Below are 17063 nucleotides of genomic sequence, written 5' to 3' on the forward strand. Positions count from 1 at the left end.
TGATATAGATTGCTTTACAGGTTGTGATAATGACACATATAGCTTTTTAATAGCCAAAAAAACTGACATTTAATTGCTTATACTTAAGTGGGTAAAAAGATGAACAACCAAGGTGTAGAATTGATATAGAAGCTATATACCAGTCAGTAAAAATAAAGATAAATTATTGGAACAGAACAGCAAAAAATAGGGAGTTAAAAACAATTCCCTATATGATCAGAAATCAAAAGAATATTTAATTTTTTGACTTAAAAAAATAAGCTAAAAGATATGATTTACATACATCTCAACACTTCAAGAATTAGATCAGGGTCTGTGGTCAGCTTTTTTATCTCTTCCATGTTAGCAACTGTCCAAATTGGGATGAACTGATCACTGTCCATTTGAGATATCAGGTAAAGATCCTTTGACAAATTTTCTCTGAAAGGAATAAACAGAAGGAACAGTCCTATAAAACAATTCTTAAAAAGCTCCTAAAGAGGCGTCTTAGTCACTTTCGTCACTAAGTCTAGGAAAACAAAATTACGCTATCAGAAATAACACAGTGAACTATGAAAATATATAATATACAACAGACATACTCTAACAACTTCCAGAAAGTTTCTGAATCCCCAAATACATACAGCCCAATAGTTCTGAACAACAGATTTAATGGAATTATATTGATATGGAAAAAGGCTTAATATTGAACTTAAAAGTACGTTACAAAATGCTACATATAGTGTAGTTCCATCTTACAAACACTTTATCATTGATCTTAGAACACGCATGTGGGAAAAGTTATAGTTTAAACCATGAGTTGGATTGTGGAGGATTTTAAATTTCTGAATGTTTACATTTTTTTATAAGTATGTTTGACTTTTTCTTTAAATTTAAATAATAAATTTAAAACATATTTAAAATTAAGACAAAAGATTCTTTAGGATTTTTTTCTTTTTTTGCTGAGGAAGATTAGCCCTGAGCTAACATTTGTTGCCAATCACGGCCACAGCATGGTGACGAGTAGTATAGGTCTGCCCCTGGGATCGGAACCTGCGAACCCAGGCCGATGAAGCAGAACACACTGAACCTAACCACTACGCCACAGGGCCAGCCCCAAGATATCTTTCTTTTTTTTTCGTGAGGAAGATTGGCCCCAAGCTAACATCCGTGCCAGTCTTCCTCTATTTTGTATGTGGGACGCCACCACAGCATGGCTTCATGAGCAGTGTGTAGGTCCGCAACCAGGGCCCAAACCCGCGAACCCTGGACCACCAAAGCAGAGTGCTCAAACTTAACCACTACAACACAGGCTGGCCCTCCAAGATTTTTAAAAGAGAAGATACAAACAGTTCTACCTTATACATAAAATCTTGCTTAACAAAGTTAAGTAAAATCAAATTCATGTCTTATTATTCACATCAAATCTTTTGAAGCGGTCTAGTTACAAACAGCTGGAAGTCCTTGCTTAAAAGCCACTTTCTCACTGACCACCCAAACACTCTTGATTCTCCTTCCCTTGATTACACTGCTCTATTTTTTCTAATTTTTTATCTCCAAAATATTTAATTTTTTCCATAGCACTTATCACCTAACACACTTCTAAGTTGCTTACTTATTTTCTTATCTTATCTCCCTCCAGCCAGAATATAGGTTCCATGAAGGATCTTTGTTGTTAAAAAATCCAAAGTCCTAGTGTCTGCCAAAGAGTAGGCCTTTACATTCAAATTATATTAAAATATACTAGTAATTACTTTTCTAAAGTTACAGTTGTCAACAGGTGGTGGTTATTTGTTTGGCGGCGGTGGGGGGTGGAATAGAGAGGATACCAGTACAAGGTAAACTCACTTCAGCATAAGAGGAAAAACATACTAACATCACCCCTAATCAACAAGATATTCCTTAAGCTTAAGAACTTGAAAATAAGACAACTGTAAACATAATATTTACACAACTAAAAAGATGTAGCCCAAATCAACTCTGTATTTCAGCAGGTCGATTCCTATAAAACAGTGTGCCAAACTCTCAAAGAAACTGTACCTCGTCAGAAGTCGTCAAATTAATGCACATAATATCTAGGATTTGACTACTCACATCTGATATGTACTAATGGCAATTTTGCTGAGCTACAAATGTCAATTGCCACGCTAGTTTGAACTGCATCACACTTCGGAGTAGGATTTGGTCAATTATGACAAGCCAGAGCTCCCACTCTAACAACTAAAAAAGCTTGGATAAATTACAAAAATCATGTTTTTCTGGAAGTAAAAGAGAGCTATGGAAGCTACATGGACAACATGAAATTCCAGAACGATGACCTTCCTTTCCTGAAGGCATTGCAGATCCTGGACCACAGGGAAACCAGCAGAGCTTTAAGGCAGCTGCAGAGGACTGGCATTATGAATTAGAAACTAAAGGAGCTCCCAACACAAAGCTGATTTTCCCCATTTGACATTTACTGAGTTCTAAGGAGGAAGATGGGAGATTGGGAGCCAGGCTGAAAAGGCAGAGTAAAATCTCTGAGGTCTTGTGCAAGTCCCAGTGGAAGGAGGAACCTTGCATCAAACACAAGACATTTGCCAGATTTTGAAGCTGTATGGGGTAAGAGGCTAAATAGAGAGCTAATCTCAAACCTCTGAAGATCAGACTAAATCTTCCTTGGGGTTTCAGGATTGAGGTAACAGAAAACTGCCAACTTCTAAATCAAAAGCCTGAGAAGGTTATGCCTAAGAAACAGAGATAAATCAGAGGTCGACTAAGTCTAATTAAAATGGCTGCCCTGACCCAGCTCAATTCCCAACTGGACTGAAGCAATCAATCTGCTTCTGCCTACCAGAAGAAAGCTCAAATCTTATCTAGTGGGAAAAAATATGTCATTTGCAGCTTCTAGCTTCTTTTATATGTAATGTCCAGCATATAATCAAAATTTATAAGACATGCAAAAAGGCATAAAATAAACAGAGAATCAAGAGAAAAAACTCAGAAATATAAGCAGACACACAAATGATCCAGTCACTAAACAAAGATTCTAAAGTAACTATTACAAGTATGTTACAGAAAATGAATTTATCACAGGCACAAATGACTAGAGAAAAGAAAGCTGGAAGGCTCTTGCTTTTAACCTAGGGCCGGTACTAGACTATAAAGGCAAAGAATAAAAATGAGGGGGAAAAAAGGGAGATATTTAGGATTAAGAACCAATTAAACCTGAGTTGAGAGTGTATTATGTGTAAAAAATAAAGAAGTCTAGGATAAAAATCCAGGTTTCCAGCTTCCAACATTGATTCACTGATCCTGCCTCTCACCAGATATAGGAAAAAAAGAAGGCATTACATTTGCATGCATATCCAAACTTCTGTTTATTTTAGAAGGAGCAGTGCCACATACTGACGTTTTATGATATCTAAGCTGTAAATATACCTACATAATTCTCATCTATAAATAAGCCATTTTGAAACGTTTGCCTGAAAAAACTCCTTATTTAATAGAAGACACCGGTAATATAAATTCTATGCCCCTCCACCTAACTATCTTGCTAAAAATAACTCCATGATCAAAGGTTACAAGAGCCACTACTAAAAATATAAATTAAGAGATAACCACTTTTTCGAGAACCCTAAATCCGAATATGTTCATAGGAAAAGTACCCAACAGAAATTTCATTATCTCTCTGCTGAGAACAGATCTTTGCACACCCAACTGGAGACTCTATCTTCACATCTAGTTAAGAAACACACCGAGGAATGATACCAAAATACATCACTGAAGGAAATTAAAACCACCATCGTTCTGCTCTATTGCACAGGTATTTTACATCTATTAACCAAACAATTCAAAAAACGAGAAATAGCAATAAAAAAATAATAGTGTACCGTGAGAAACAGAATTCTAATTGTTTCTTCAGACATTCTTTTAGGTCTTCTGTAGAAATTGTTGAATTGCTTTCTCCTGATGATAGAAAACAAAAGGGAAAAAGTTAACATGAAATTACCACAGACGGAAAACTTTACATTTTGTTATACTCAGAATAAGTCACAAAGCATGCACAAATTAAAATTGACCACAAAACCTTATATTTATTATTTTTAAGAATTCAGACAGTACAAGGTCTGACTAATTTCTTTCAAACTATCCTTTCTTTAGAGAGATTTCACATCAGCTTAAAAACTATTTTATCAAGTAATTAACACTGTTAACATTAAAAGCACTTGGCTGCCATATTGTAAAACACTACCTTAAATACTTTAAAAATGTGATAACTGCCTATTCCTTTAATGAAAACAAAGAACAAAAGTAATAGTAATCTAAATTTGAAGAAAGGAACTAGCTAAACAAAGTGGGATACATATATATCTCCACATCTGTATTATTGGTAGTAAATCTGATGTTAGTCCCACTCAAACTTCTGTCTTTTAAGACTCTTTTCTTTCCATTCTTTGATTTTAAAGCACTGTATCTTCCTACAAATATTTAAAGCACTCAAACGTCCCAAGGATCAGACCAACTCTCTATAGCAAACTTATTAAAACCAACTGGTTGCCACATCACTTAAATCAACTCTATGTTCAAAGTAGCCAGTGGCTAGCTATATTATGGCCACAAGTAGGGAGCAGAACCCACCGCCTTAAATTACTGTATGGAAATACCACCCCATTCCACTTCAGAAATCAACTTGCAAGCTGAGAGACATCAGAAATCTAGTCCAAATATTAATAATAAATAAGGAAACCGAGGACAAACCTTTATATACCTTGACTGAATTCACAGAACTAAGTAGTGATAGAAATGCCTACTCCCTATTACACTTATTTTCCAGAGATCCTTTAGAAATTAGAAAAATAAAGTTAGGTAGTCAGGGTCTATGGTCCATTTTTAGTTTCTTTTAAATCTCATCCATATTAAATTCAAGCAACTACTAATCCACGCTAATTAAATGAATGTGGAAAAAACATTTCACAAGTTGACTTGTAGTAGAACCATGTTTTTAATACAGCCTATTCCCCAAAATTAATCCCTGCAATTTCACATTTATAAATGCATTTCACACTGACAAGAGTGATGAGAAAATTGGTAGAATTTGCATTGATTCCAACTAATAGACCAAGAAACTTGGAGCCTCTGAAAGATTGTAATTTAGGTCTCTTAACTATTTTTTCCTTTTAACTTCACACTTTCCTTTAATAGGATCTTTAAAGTAAACATTCTTTTTAAATTACAGTGTTCATGTTTGGTCATCTGAAAACAGTATTTATAACAATCATCTAAAATTTCATTCACATAAACTTCTTTTCAAAAAAGATAATAGACTGATCAATGCCTTATGTTTATTAGAACAATAATAAAGAGACTGTAGGGAGAAAAAGAGTAGCAAGCATACTGCATTCTCATTTTACCAACAAAACCATAAAGTTTACCAGGAACATCATATATTTGGTAACTCAGATCTTCTGGCCCTAAAATCATTCCATCGGTTGATTCTTCAATGCCTGTAGTATTTCTCGTGGTTTCACAAGATGGATACATTACTTCATACTCCTTACACATATCATCTGAAAGCTCTGTATTACCTGCATTAAAGAAAACATACTGACAGTAAATAGAAATTCTTTAAATCCTATCTTCAGGAACTCTGGGCACTATGTCTTTGATAAGATTTCAAGGAATTCTACGAGTTGAGAAAATGTCCTCATGGTTTTAAGTAGGAGTTCTCTTCTCAAAGGAGATTAAGTTTGGACCATTATGGATAAGCGAAAACGACTAACAATAACAAACTTATATAGCACTATCTAGGTATCAGACAGCTTCATGCGCTTTATCCACTTAATCCTCAGAAAATTCTACGCCAAAAGCAATTATTATTATTATTATTATTATTATTATTATTATTAAGGTTTTACAGACAAAGGAAACAACAAGCACGGAGAAGTTAAGTCATTTGCCCAAGGTCAAACAGTGAGTAAATAGCATTGCCAATGATGTGAGAGCAAAACTAATTTATAAATACTACATTAAAAGTGGGGTGGGCCAGCCCCATGGCTTAGCGGTTAAGTGTGTGCGCTCCGCTGCTGGCGGCCCGGGTTCGGATCCCGGGCGCGCACCAACGTACGGCTTCTCCAGCCATGCTGAGCCCGTGTCCCATGTACAGCAACTAGAAGGATGTGCGGCTATGACATACAACTATCTACTGGGGCTTTGGGGGGAAAAAATAAATAAATAAATAAAATTAAAAGTGGGGTAAATATTGGACCCAAAGATACAGCTACTATTTTAAGTTAGTGACAATCCAGACAATCCACTCATACTGAATATAAATGAGAACTATACACAAACTACGTTAAACATTTATATTTAACATTTATTGTGCATGATCTACCACTACCTTTAACATTTTACCACTACGTTAATATATTTAATCAAATAATCAAAGGATGTACCCCAAAGTTCTATAAACTGGTTTGGCTGTGTGTTTAACCAAACTATGATTTGTTCTGATGAAATATTTAGGACTTACCCTCAGGATGAGACCCCGATGTGGCTGCCGTTTCATGCCAAGAGCTTTCAGTTCCATGAGTTACTGGAGTGGCATCAGTATTTCCAGGAGGAATTTCTTGCCATACTTTGGCATTAGGATTTAAACCAGTTCCTTTAGATGTTACCTGCTAAATAATCAAAGGATCTATTTGTAAATTTTAAGAAGTCAGTGCATTCAAATTACAAATTTAGATAAAAATATTATTTATTTAATATTTATTATTAAATTACTTAGTATTATTGGGGCTTTCTTCACATTTAAGTAATGAAAAAGTCTTAAGTTTTTGGCTCATTTGGAAATATGAATCTTTTTTAAGTAGATGAACTTGAAATGTCTATATATAAAATTTAGCTACCTATACAATAAAAAATATATCTCTGTAAAATACTATTAATAGAGAAATACTGCTTTACCCCAACTTACCTGCAAATGTCATAAAATTTATTCAAACTATTTACATATCTTTGACATTAGCATGTGTTTGTCTATCTAGAGCAAACTTCTGAGTTATCTAAAGCAATATAATTTTTATTGCCATCTAAGTTATGCCAAAGACTTTTGAGTCTGAATGATTCTACCACTGGAAATTTTTTCCCCCAAGTCAAAAACAGCAATCTGCCCTATATTAGAATGTACTTTTTTCCATTTATCCTGAAAGTATAAATTCTTAATGTCCACAACGTAACTATTTAACATATTACCATCTAAAGTGATCTTTTGCATACATCATCTAATCACAGACACACATAGAGGTGAAAAGCAGAAACGAATCATGGTGTGGGAGTAGGGGAGGAGGAGAAGAGTATTCAAAAGGTGGAGGGAGAAGAAGAAAGCAGGATGCACAAAATACATTTGTCTCACTTCATTCAACCAAACAACAGCGTTCGATCCTCTCAAGTACATTAATGACCCTTCAAAAAGTTTATACCCTTTCCAGAAAGTTACTTTTAACTGTCTTCTCAGCCATAGGTCCCTCCCCTGGATGGGAGGCACCAGAAGGTGGATTCAAAGGGCAAGGAATTAATTACTCAAGCTTATGACTTGCAGATACTGGGAATTCAGCTTTCCTGAAAAATAACTGGCACACACTGAGCCATTTATCAGGAAGTTGTCATAAATTCTGTCTACCTGGAGGGAGTTCTTACAACGGACCCTGGTTCATGGGGTTTCAAAAAAAAAAAATCGGCCTTTAAGGTATCACCAACACCCAAATATGGCCAACCAAAGTAGGACTCTGGATAGGAAGCACTGCAGAGACCCCAGACAGAGTTGCTGAGAAGACTCAGTGTCTGGGAGGCCTAACTGTACTTTCTGCAATTATGTCCCATGAAATTCCCCTGTACTCTTAATAAATCAAATTTTTACTTGAGTTTCTTTGAGTGAGTTTCCATACTGCGCAATTAAAATGACTTATATGTATGAACCAAAGAAACATTGTTTAATTCCACTCTCTAGCTTGCCATATATTTTTGGATTGCTTCCTTTTATCAACTGAAACCCAATTTCGGAAAAAGGAGAAAACTCAGACACAATGTCGCTTCTATGTCAAGGTTCATTCATATCTTGGGAGCAAGGGTTGGGCCTTGGGTGGTAGTACTGGGCAGTATTGCTGACACTGTTTAGAATTGCCAGAATTATAACAAGCATATGCCTTTTAGCCAAATTTACTACTGTTTTTTAAAAATTCTCTACAGACTATATCATCATACCCCCTTTCTGCCTTCACCAGGGTAGTCTACTCCCCCCTTTGCCTTTGGAGCTGAGTTGACTGACTGATTTGGGAATTTAGGTAGAGCTTTATCTCTTGACTGACAGCAGAAAACAGCTCTGAAGAGCTTGTGATAGCCTAGCCTTCCTGCCATGTCAACAGCATTTAATTTGATATTAAGCATTTTAATAGAAGAAAATCTAGGCATTTACATACTTACCTTCCTTTCTTTTTCTCAATTCTGAGAATACCAGTTATGTCCCTACCCAAGAAAATGGCTAATAATAAAGACTATAGCTCTCAGAAAGAGGAATCAAACTTCTGAATCTTGATAAATACAATGAAAGAGTAAAAAATTCATTTAACGAATAAAATACGTACATGAAAAAGACACCGTAAAGGGGCCATATACCTACTAGAAATACCCCTAACTCATAGAATTGTTATGCAGAGTATTATGCAGCTTTAATAAAGTAAAATAGGGATTGCTATTTCAAGGCAGTTAATAATTATTATCTAACCATATAATGGTTGAGGCTCTAGAATCACACTTGAATTCAAAACCCAGCTCTAACATTAGCAGTTGCATGATCGTGGGAAAATTTCTTAACTCATCTGAGTCTCAATTTTGTCAACCGTAAATTGAGGTAAGAATTCCTTTTTCTCAGAACTAAATTATATTAATATTTAAAAGCAATTAACACTCAGTATAAATACCCCACTTTTGTATAAAGCATGTTGTTTTTGAATAGAAGGTAATTCGGCTGTCTTACCCTCAAAAGTACACTACACCAGCACTAACGCATTACATCAAAATAATTGCAAGGTAGAGTTAAAAGTTAAATGCCAACTATTGTGTCATTAAAATTAGCTTTGAACAAACAGATACAAATCACAATAGATGTATGACTACAGAACAGGATAAAATTTTAACAAGAAACTAAAAACGAAGACTAGAAAAATAAAATTCTAGAAAAAATACACATATATGTACACAAATAATAGAATAAAATACCATTTTACACTTACTAAATTAGCAAAGCACTTTAAAATAATTCCCATATTGGCATAAAATTTGCAAACTCATTCCTAACTGGAGACTGTATAAAATGGTGCAACTCATATTCCCACATATTAGCATTATTTATAAGAGCCAAGAAATGGAAATAACCCAAAGTCAAACAGACAAGGAACAGAAGAAATTACAACACACTCCCTAGGTAAAGCATTACACAGCCATTCAAAATTATAAAGATACATTACCACATTTTATGAAATCTAAAGGGATATATATAATACATAAAAAAAATTGCTATTAAACCATGACACACCAAATATTGTAAGAGGCATCCCAATTTTCAGAGAAGGTACAATGTGCAACAACGTGCATCTTAGGGTTGATGAAATATGAAAAACATCAAAATGGAAAATGCTCTCACACAATGGAGTGAAAAAAACCACAACCACCACAATAACAAAAGCAAAAGTGTTAAGTAATTCTGTGGGATAGGCACTGTGCTTTGTGCTTTATGTGTCTCATCTCTACTTCTTGAAACAATCCATAAACACTAGTATCTCCCTTTTACAGGTTATCCTACTATATGAGAAATAATATATCCAACTAAAGACACAAAGATTAAGTATGAAGTCAGTATTAACCAACCAATAATTACAACTCACAGATTATTACAATTGCAAAAAGTACATAAACATGTGGATATGGACTAGAAGGGAACATGAGCTGCTACAATAACCAGGTCAGAGATTTTTTTCCCTTATAAAGCATTCTATTAATAAAGCATTCCATTAAAATGTCGCCTTAAGTTTGAGTCATAAAAAATATAAAACTTAAAATGAAAAAGCTTATTACATCCATTAGGGATTTTTCAAATCAGAACATCAATGTTACGGTGTCTAGTACATTAAAATCAAAGATTATTTTGTGCCTTTTGTGCCTGTATATACATAATATATACTATTATTTTAGTTTTATACCAGTCAATATTTATTTAAATTTACATAAATGTTGGCCATTTTCTTTGATCATCATTCTTTCTTGCATTTCAGACCTTTCCTTCTTCCCCAAAGATATCATTCAGAATTTTTTTTGATAAACTCTCAAGTTGTGGTTTCTCTGAAAATACCTTTATTTTTACCCTTTACCTTTGCTGTATACAGAATTCTCGCTAGGCACATATTCCCTTTCAGTACATTAAAAATATCCCCACTGTTGGGGCCAGCCCTGTGGTGCAGCGGTTGGGTGCGCGCGCTCTGCTTCAGAGGCCCGGGGTTCACAGTTTTGGATCCCGGGTGCGCACCGAGGCACCGCTTGTCAAGCCATGCTGTGGCAGTGACCCATATCGGGTAGAGGAAGACGGGCATGGATGTTAGCCTAGGGCCAATCTTCCTCAGCAAAAAAAAAAAAAAAAAAAGGAGGATTGGCATCAGACGTTAGCTCAGGGCTGATCTTCCTCACACACACACACACACACACAAATCCCCACTGCCTTCTGGTTTGCACTATTGCTGATCAGAAATCAGCCATTACTCCAGCTGTCATTCCTAATCTCCCCTTATCTCAGGTAGCTTAATCTTTGTCAATGGTGTTTTGCAGTTTTGCAATCAAAAGTCTAAGTGTCGAATTCTTTTTTATTTATTCTACTTGAGATTTACTAAGCTCTTTGAAATCTGATGGATCTTTCATCAATTCTATACAATTCTCAGCCACTATCTCTTCAAATACTGCCTCTCCACCAACTGCTCTATTACTTCTTTCTGGAACTCCAATTAAATACTCTACATCTTCTCATCCTATGTTCCACCTCTCTTTGTATCAATCTCTCTTTCTCATCTACCATTTCTTTGTCTTTCTAAGAAATCACATTCTGAGCAATTTTGTAAGATCTTTCTTCCAGTTCATCAATTCTCTCTTCAGCTATTTCTAAAATGTGTTCAACTTGTCCAGTAAGTTTCTAAGTTCTCTTTTTCTATTTCTCATCTCTTAAAGTTTCTTTTGGTTCTTTTCTCAAGGATATCTGATCAATGTTTTGTTTCCTGATCATCCTTTCAGCATCTTCTTTCCTTTAAGCATATTAAACGTTCTCATTTTATAGTCTATATTTTCTAATTCCAATATCTGCAATCTTTGAGGGTTTGATTTTGTGATTCATCCTTTCTGCTAAACCATGCTCATGATGACTTACATGCTTTATGATTTTACATTATGATTACATTTAAAACATGCTCTTCAGAAGAGGATTTGTTTTCCTTCTGCTAGATGACTGCATAGTAAGACTACCAATCTGGTATCAGTTTACATTTTCTTTTTTTTTTTTTTTTTAAAGATTTTATTTATTTTATTTTTTCCCCCCAAAGCCCCAGCAGATAGTTGCATGTCATAGCTGCACATCCCTCCAGCTGCGGCACGTGGGACTCGGCCCCAGGATGGACGGAGAAGCGGCGCCTCGATGCGCACCCGGGATCCGAACCCGGGCCGCCAGCATTGCAGCACGCGCACTTAACCACCAAGCCACAGGGCCGGCCCTCAGTTTACATTTTCAATGTAGGCTTTTGGGGAACAACAGGTAGTGTGAATTTCAGTCCTGTTTTGGCATCAAAGAGGATTTGTTGTTAGAATTATTAGGGATGACATCTCCCTCACCAAACCAGAGCCAAGGCTAAAACTGACAAGTTTCCTTTTCTCTGGGAAAGCTTGTTTTTTTGTTTTTTTTTTCTCCCCTAGTTTACCTTGTGTCTTGTCTCTAAGCACTGCCCATTAAAACCAAAGCTCTGGGCCACTAAGGATCAACAGATGCATCAAGGGAGCCCCTAGGTGTAGGACCTGCTTATCTCCCTGGATTAGCACTTTCTAATTATTTTTGATCTGAAGATTTCATTTGCCTTCTTACCAGTTTAAAGCTCTGCTTTAAAAAAATTTTTTAAATATTTTAACCAATATTTTCAGTTATTTTCCAGAATATCTAATTTATAATATTAGAAAAAAAGTACCAATATTGTCTTCATAAAGCTAAACTGAAGAGTAATTCAAACAACTGAGAGGCAACTATGGTGTAACAGAAAAAAATTAACTTTAATCTGCCACTCAGTAATTATACAATCATTGGCCCCAGTTTCCTCGTTTTTAAAAACAATGCCCACTCTACCAAAACTTACAGTTTCTACATACACCTAACTTCATTTGTTTTGGTCACTACTTCCTCTTTCCCTCTTATTATTTGTACATACCTCTATTTTGTTACCACTATAATAGTATGTACGCATGTATGTATGTATGTATTGTGAGGAAGATGAGCCCTGAGCTAACATCCATGCCAGTCCTCCTCTTTTTGCTGAGGAAGACTGGCCTTGGGCTGACATCTGTGCCCATCTTCCTTCACTTTATATGGGACGCCGCCACAGCATGGCCTGACAAGCGGTGCATCAGTGTGCGCTTGGGATCCAAACGTGGGCCGCCAGCAGCAGAGCGTGGGCACTTAACGGCTACGCCATGGTGCTGGCCCCTATAATAGTTTGTTTAAATATGTGTTCTTTGCAACTTAGGCAGTGGGCTCAAGGAAGGCAGAAACTAGGTCTTCCTCTTCTTTCTATTTAAGCTATTAACACAAACCAAGAGTTGACCTTCAACTATCTATTTGAATGAAATAGTAGAGGCAGATGTGCAAAACAGGAACTAATGTTTAGCAGCTGTATTTACTCTTCTCATTTGCTAGAATATCAGAGTTGATATAATCTTCCTTTTTTTCACGTGGCCTGAGTTTAAAATGGAAGTCTTGTGTCAGCGTGCTTCTTGGCTTTTGGTTTCAGGGCTGCCGAAAGCTTTTACAGTAACATGAAAACCAATAATAAAAAGCCAAAGCTTGCAGGGGAGCAAAAGTATCTTTGAAGTAGCACCATTTGAATAACCATAGCAACATCACAGCTTAGGGATGTTAATTTACACTTACCTCACATCATAATTAACTTAGGGAGGAAACCAACCAGTTTTCTTAGAGCACCAGCAGGTAGCCCTGCCAGGACAGGTATACCAAGATATTATCTAAAAACCTCCAAGTAGCAATTTTAGAAGGCAGATCATCTTTACATTTGGCACTATGTAGACACGCGAACAACGTGTGCTGTACCAAAAGCATCTTATCAAAGATGTTTATCATCAGTATTCAGAATCCACTCTGGCTAATCAGAAAGATATTTTATTAAAGGATAGTGTCACTGCCACTATGTCACTGGAAGGACTGAAAACAACAGATGCAAAGATAACATCACCCAAAATAATGGTGCAGAAGTGGCTTGGTGAGGAAATCACTATCCCTGCCCCACCAAGCACTAAATGCCAAAGTTCAAATCCTTTACAACCTTTACTACTGCCAGCACCAAAGCCACTTCTCCACTAGGAACTCAACCTTGCAAGTATTAACTCCATTTAAAGCTGATCATCTCTACGGCCACACCTGCCCACAGAATAGAACCTTCATTTCCATTTCCTTACACTGTGTATTTTCAAACAGAGGTCATCTGTGAGTGTGCCTGACTAGTGGGTCTTTGTAACACCGCTGCATCCATCTAGATACGAGAGAATCTGGGAATTTGAATTTTGACTAGTGCATACACTAGAGAGGCCTGACTCATAATATGGGCATTTCTGCAAAAGTAGAAAGCTCCTCAAAAATTGGGAGGCCCCAAATATGACAAATAATCACTATAAGAGATTAATTAACAAAATATATTATGCCATATATACTTCATTTATAAGTAAATACCCAAATATTGAGGGATTATGATCAAAAACTTACCTTTTACTGATGGGATGCACTATTTCATTAAGCATTTAATAATCAATCAAAATAATTAACTAGATGCCTTTCAGCAGCGTATTATCCATAAATCTGATGTGTCCTGTGCTAATGATGCCAAGAATAATCCAAGTATGAGGTCCATGGCATCTAGACAAACTACTCCTGGGCATATTTATACTCTTCACCAGCCTAGTTAAGAATGTACACTTCAAAAACCACTAATGTACACAAGAAGACACATGGATGTATACTTTGGCACTGATCCCATGAGTAAAAGACTGAAAACAACCTAAACACCCATCTGTAGGCAAATGGTTAAACAAAATGTAGTATATTTCATAACACAGAATACTGTAAAAGTTAAAAAAAAAAAAAAAAAGACAGGCCTATGTACACTAAAATGGAAAGTGCTCCAAGGCATATTGTTCAGTTAAAACAATTAAGTTGCAAAACAATAAGCACTTTATCATTTATGTTAACAAACACATAAAATCACTGTAGAGATATATAGGTACGTAAAAACAGAAAAGCTCTGAAAGTTTATAACACTAACCTATTAACAATAGAATTACAAATTACTAAGATATTTGCCAAACATGGCAAATGTACAAAGGACAAGCAGGAATAGTTAATTACAAAATATGATTTTTACCTATTGAACTACTTAACGCCATTTTGACAAGTATAAAAAGAAACAATCAGTTCACTGCTGTAATTCACATAACTTTTCTTTTTTTTAAATTTTTATTTATTTATTTTTTCCCCCAAAGCCCCAGTAGACAGCTGCATGTCATAGCCGCACATCCTTCCAGTTGCTGCATGCGGGACACAGCCTCAGCATGGCCGGAGAAGCGGTGCGTCGGTGCGCGCCCAGGATCCAAACCCGGGCCGCCAGCAGTGGAGCACACGCACCTAACCGCTAAGCCACGGGGCCGGCCCCACATAACTTTTCTAAGAGCTGGCAATGTTTATCAAAAACCTTAAAAATATACATTCTTTGGTCCAGAAATTCTACTTGTCATATTTACTAGAAAGAAAGAGTTAAGCAAAAATATGTAAGTACAGGATGTTCACTAAACTAATTTCATAATAGCGAAAAATTAGTGTTACCACTAGCTTCCTCTCAGTAGCAGCATTTTTATTTCCATTTTTGTGCTTCTTTGTATTTTCCTACAATTAACATCTATTACAGGCCGGCCCCGTGGCTTAGCGGTTAAGTGAGTGCACTCTGCTACTGGCGGCCCAGGTTCGGATCCCGGGCGCACACCGATGCACCGCTTCTCTGGCCATGCTGGGGCTGTGTCCCACATACAGCAACTAGAAGGATGTGCAGCTATGACATACAACTATCCAGTGGGGCTTTGGGGGAAAAATAAATAAGTAAAATTATAAAAAAAAAAAAAATCTATTACTTTTACAATCAGAAAATATATAATGAAACATTTAAGATCCAAATTAAAAGACACATCAACTGGGAAAATCATTTTTGGCAAGTGATATAAAAGAATATTATCTTCAAAGAAAGCTTATAGAGCCTACCAACTGATAAGAAAAGCAAAAAAGAATTCACAGCAGAGAGTACCCAAAAAGCAAATAAACATGGAAAAATGTTCAATCATACTTAATCACTGAGGAAATGCAAAATAAATCAATTATTCCATTTTAACCTTTATAGTGAATTTTTACAAATGAGAATGCCTGATGCTGACAAAAATACAGTAAACTGGGCAATAGTAAAAACTGTCATAACACTTTTGGAAAGCAATCTGTCAATACTGATACGAAAAACTTTAAAAATGTTCACTCTCTGACCCACTGCAGTGAATTTTAGCCCAAGGGCTTTGTATACAAGACTGTCCTTTATAGAATTACTCAACATAAAGAAAAACTGGAAACTGAAAACGTCCATCAAAAAAAAGTTGATGTTGGGGCTGACCCGGTGGCGAAGCCATTAAGTGCGCAAGCTCTGCTTCAGCGGCCTGGGGTTCGGGGGTTCGGATCCCAGGCGCGGACGGATGCACTGCTTATCAAGCTATGCTGTGGCGGTATCCCATATAAAGTGGAGGAAGATGGGCACAGATGTTAGCCCACAGCCGATCTTCCTCAGCAAAATGAGGAGGATTGGCAACAGATGTCAGCTCAGGGCTGCTCTTCCTCACACACACAAAAAAAAGTTGATGTGTTTTTCTATAATAAAGTCTTTCAAATGACACAATAATGAATCTGACAAGTCAATTTAACGAGAACAAACGCTTATTTTTTCATTTAAATCCTAGATAACCATGTTTGATTCATCTTTTGACTAAGGTTTAATAAAGAACTCCATCAAAATCCTTATCTCTTCCACAAAACTGGAAGTAAGGCCTCAAGGCTACACAGTTATATAAAACATCTATTAAAGGATGTAAATTGGGGGCCGGCCCCGTGGCTTAGCAGTTCAGCGCACACATTCCGCTACTGGTGGCCCCGGTTCGGATCCCAGGCGTGCACCGACATACCGCTTGTCCGGCCATGCTGAGGCAGTGTCCCACATACAGCAACTAGAAGGATGTGCAACTATGACATACAACTATCTACTAGGGCTTTGGGGAGAAAAAGGGGGCAAAACAAAAAAAGATAAAGGAGGAGGATTGGCAACAGATGTTAGCTCGGGGCCAGTCTTCCTCAGCAAAAAAAAAAAAAAAAAAGAGGAGGATTGGCATGGATGTTAGCTCAGGGCTGATCTTTCTCACAAAAAAAAAAAGGATGCAAATTGCCCAAGTGCACACTGAAACTACCTGCCAAGAGACACACAGTATGTTAGCACACAGATACTCTCTAATCACCACATATATATTCAAACTGTCCATAAAACTGACAGATCAATCACCACCTCTATTTCTAAGCAACATGTGTCATCACCAAATAAGCCAAAAGCAGTCCTCATTACTGCACCATTTTAAGCCCGTTCCTATCTGAGGAGAGAGAGAAATGAAAGGAAAAACGGGAAACCAAATTCTTGGCAAAACAATAACTTTTGGTCTTAAGAGAC

General features: G+C 36.5%; 1 protein-coding gene across 5 annotated transcripts in view; it reads right to left on the reverse strand.

Annotated features, from left to right (window-relative positions):
• Positions 1 to 17063, reverse strand: part of LARP4 (La ribonucleoprotein 4) — a 63882-nt gene that overhangs the window by 36506 nt on the left and 10313 nt on the right. For 4 of the 5 annotated variants that reach the window (XM_004429012.3, XM_087442416.1, XM_087442417.1 and 1 more), the window contains 4 exons: positions 6491 to 6638; positions 5394 to 5546; positions 3852 to 3927; positions 284 to 420 (listed from right to left, as the gene is read on the reverse strand). In XM_004429012.3, coding sequence (XP_004429069.2) covers positions 284 to 420; positions 3852 to 3927; positions 5394 to 5546; positions 6491 to 6638 — 514 coding nt within the window. The remainder of the gene's footprint in view (positions 1 to 283; positions 421 to 3851; positions 3928 to 5393; positions 5547 to 6490; positions 6639 to 17063) is intronic. The other variant, XM_004429010.3, reaches the window with a different exon arrangement.

The sequence above is a fragment of the Ceratotherium simum genome, chromosome 17, assembly GCF_057802395.1.
Source record: "Ceratotherium simum simum isolate JZ-2026a chromosome 17, ASM5780239v1, whole genome shotgun sequence".
Classification (NCBI taxonomy): domain Eukaryota; kingdom Metazoa; phylum Chordata; class Mammalia; order Perissodactyla; family Rhinocerotidae; genus Ceratotherium; species Ceratotherium simum.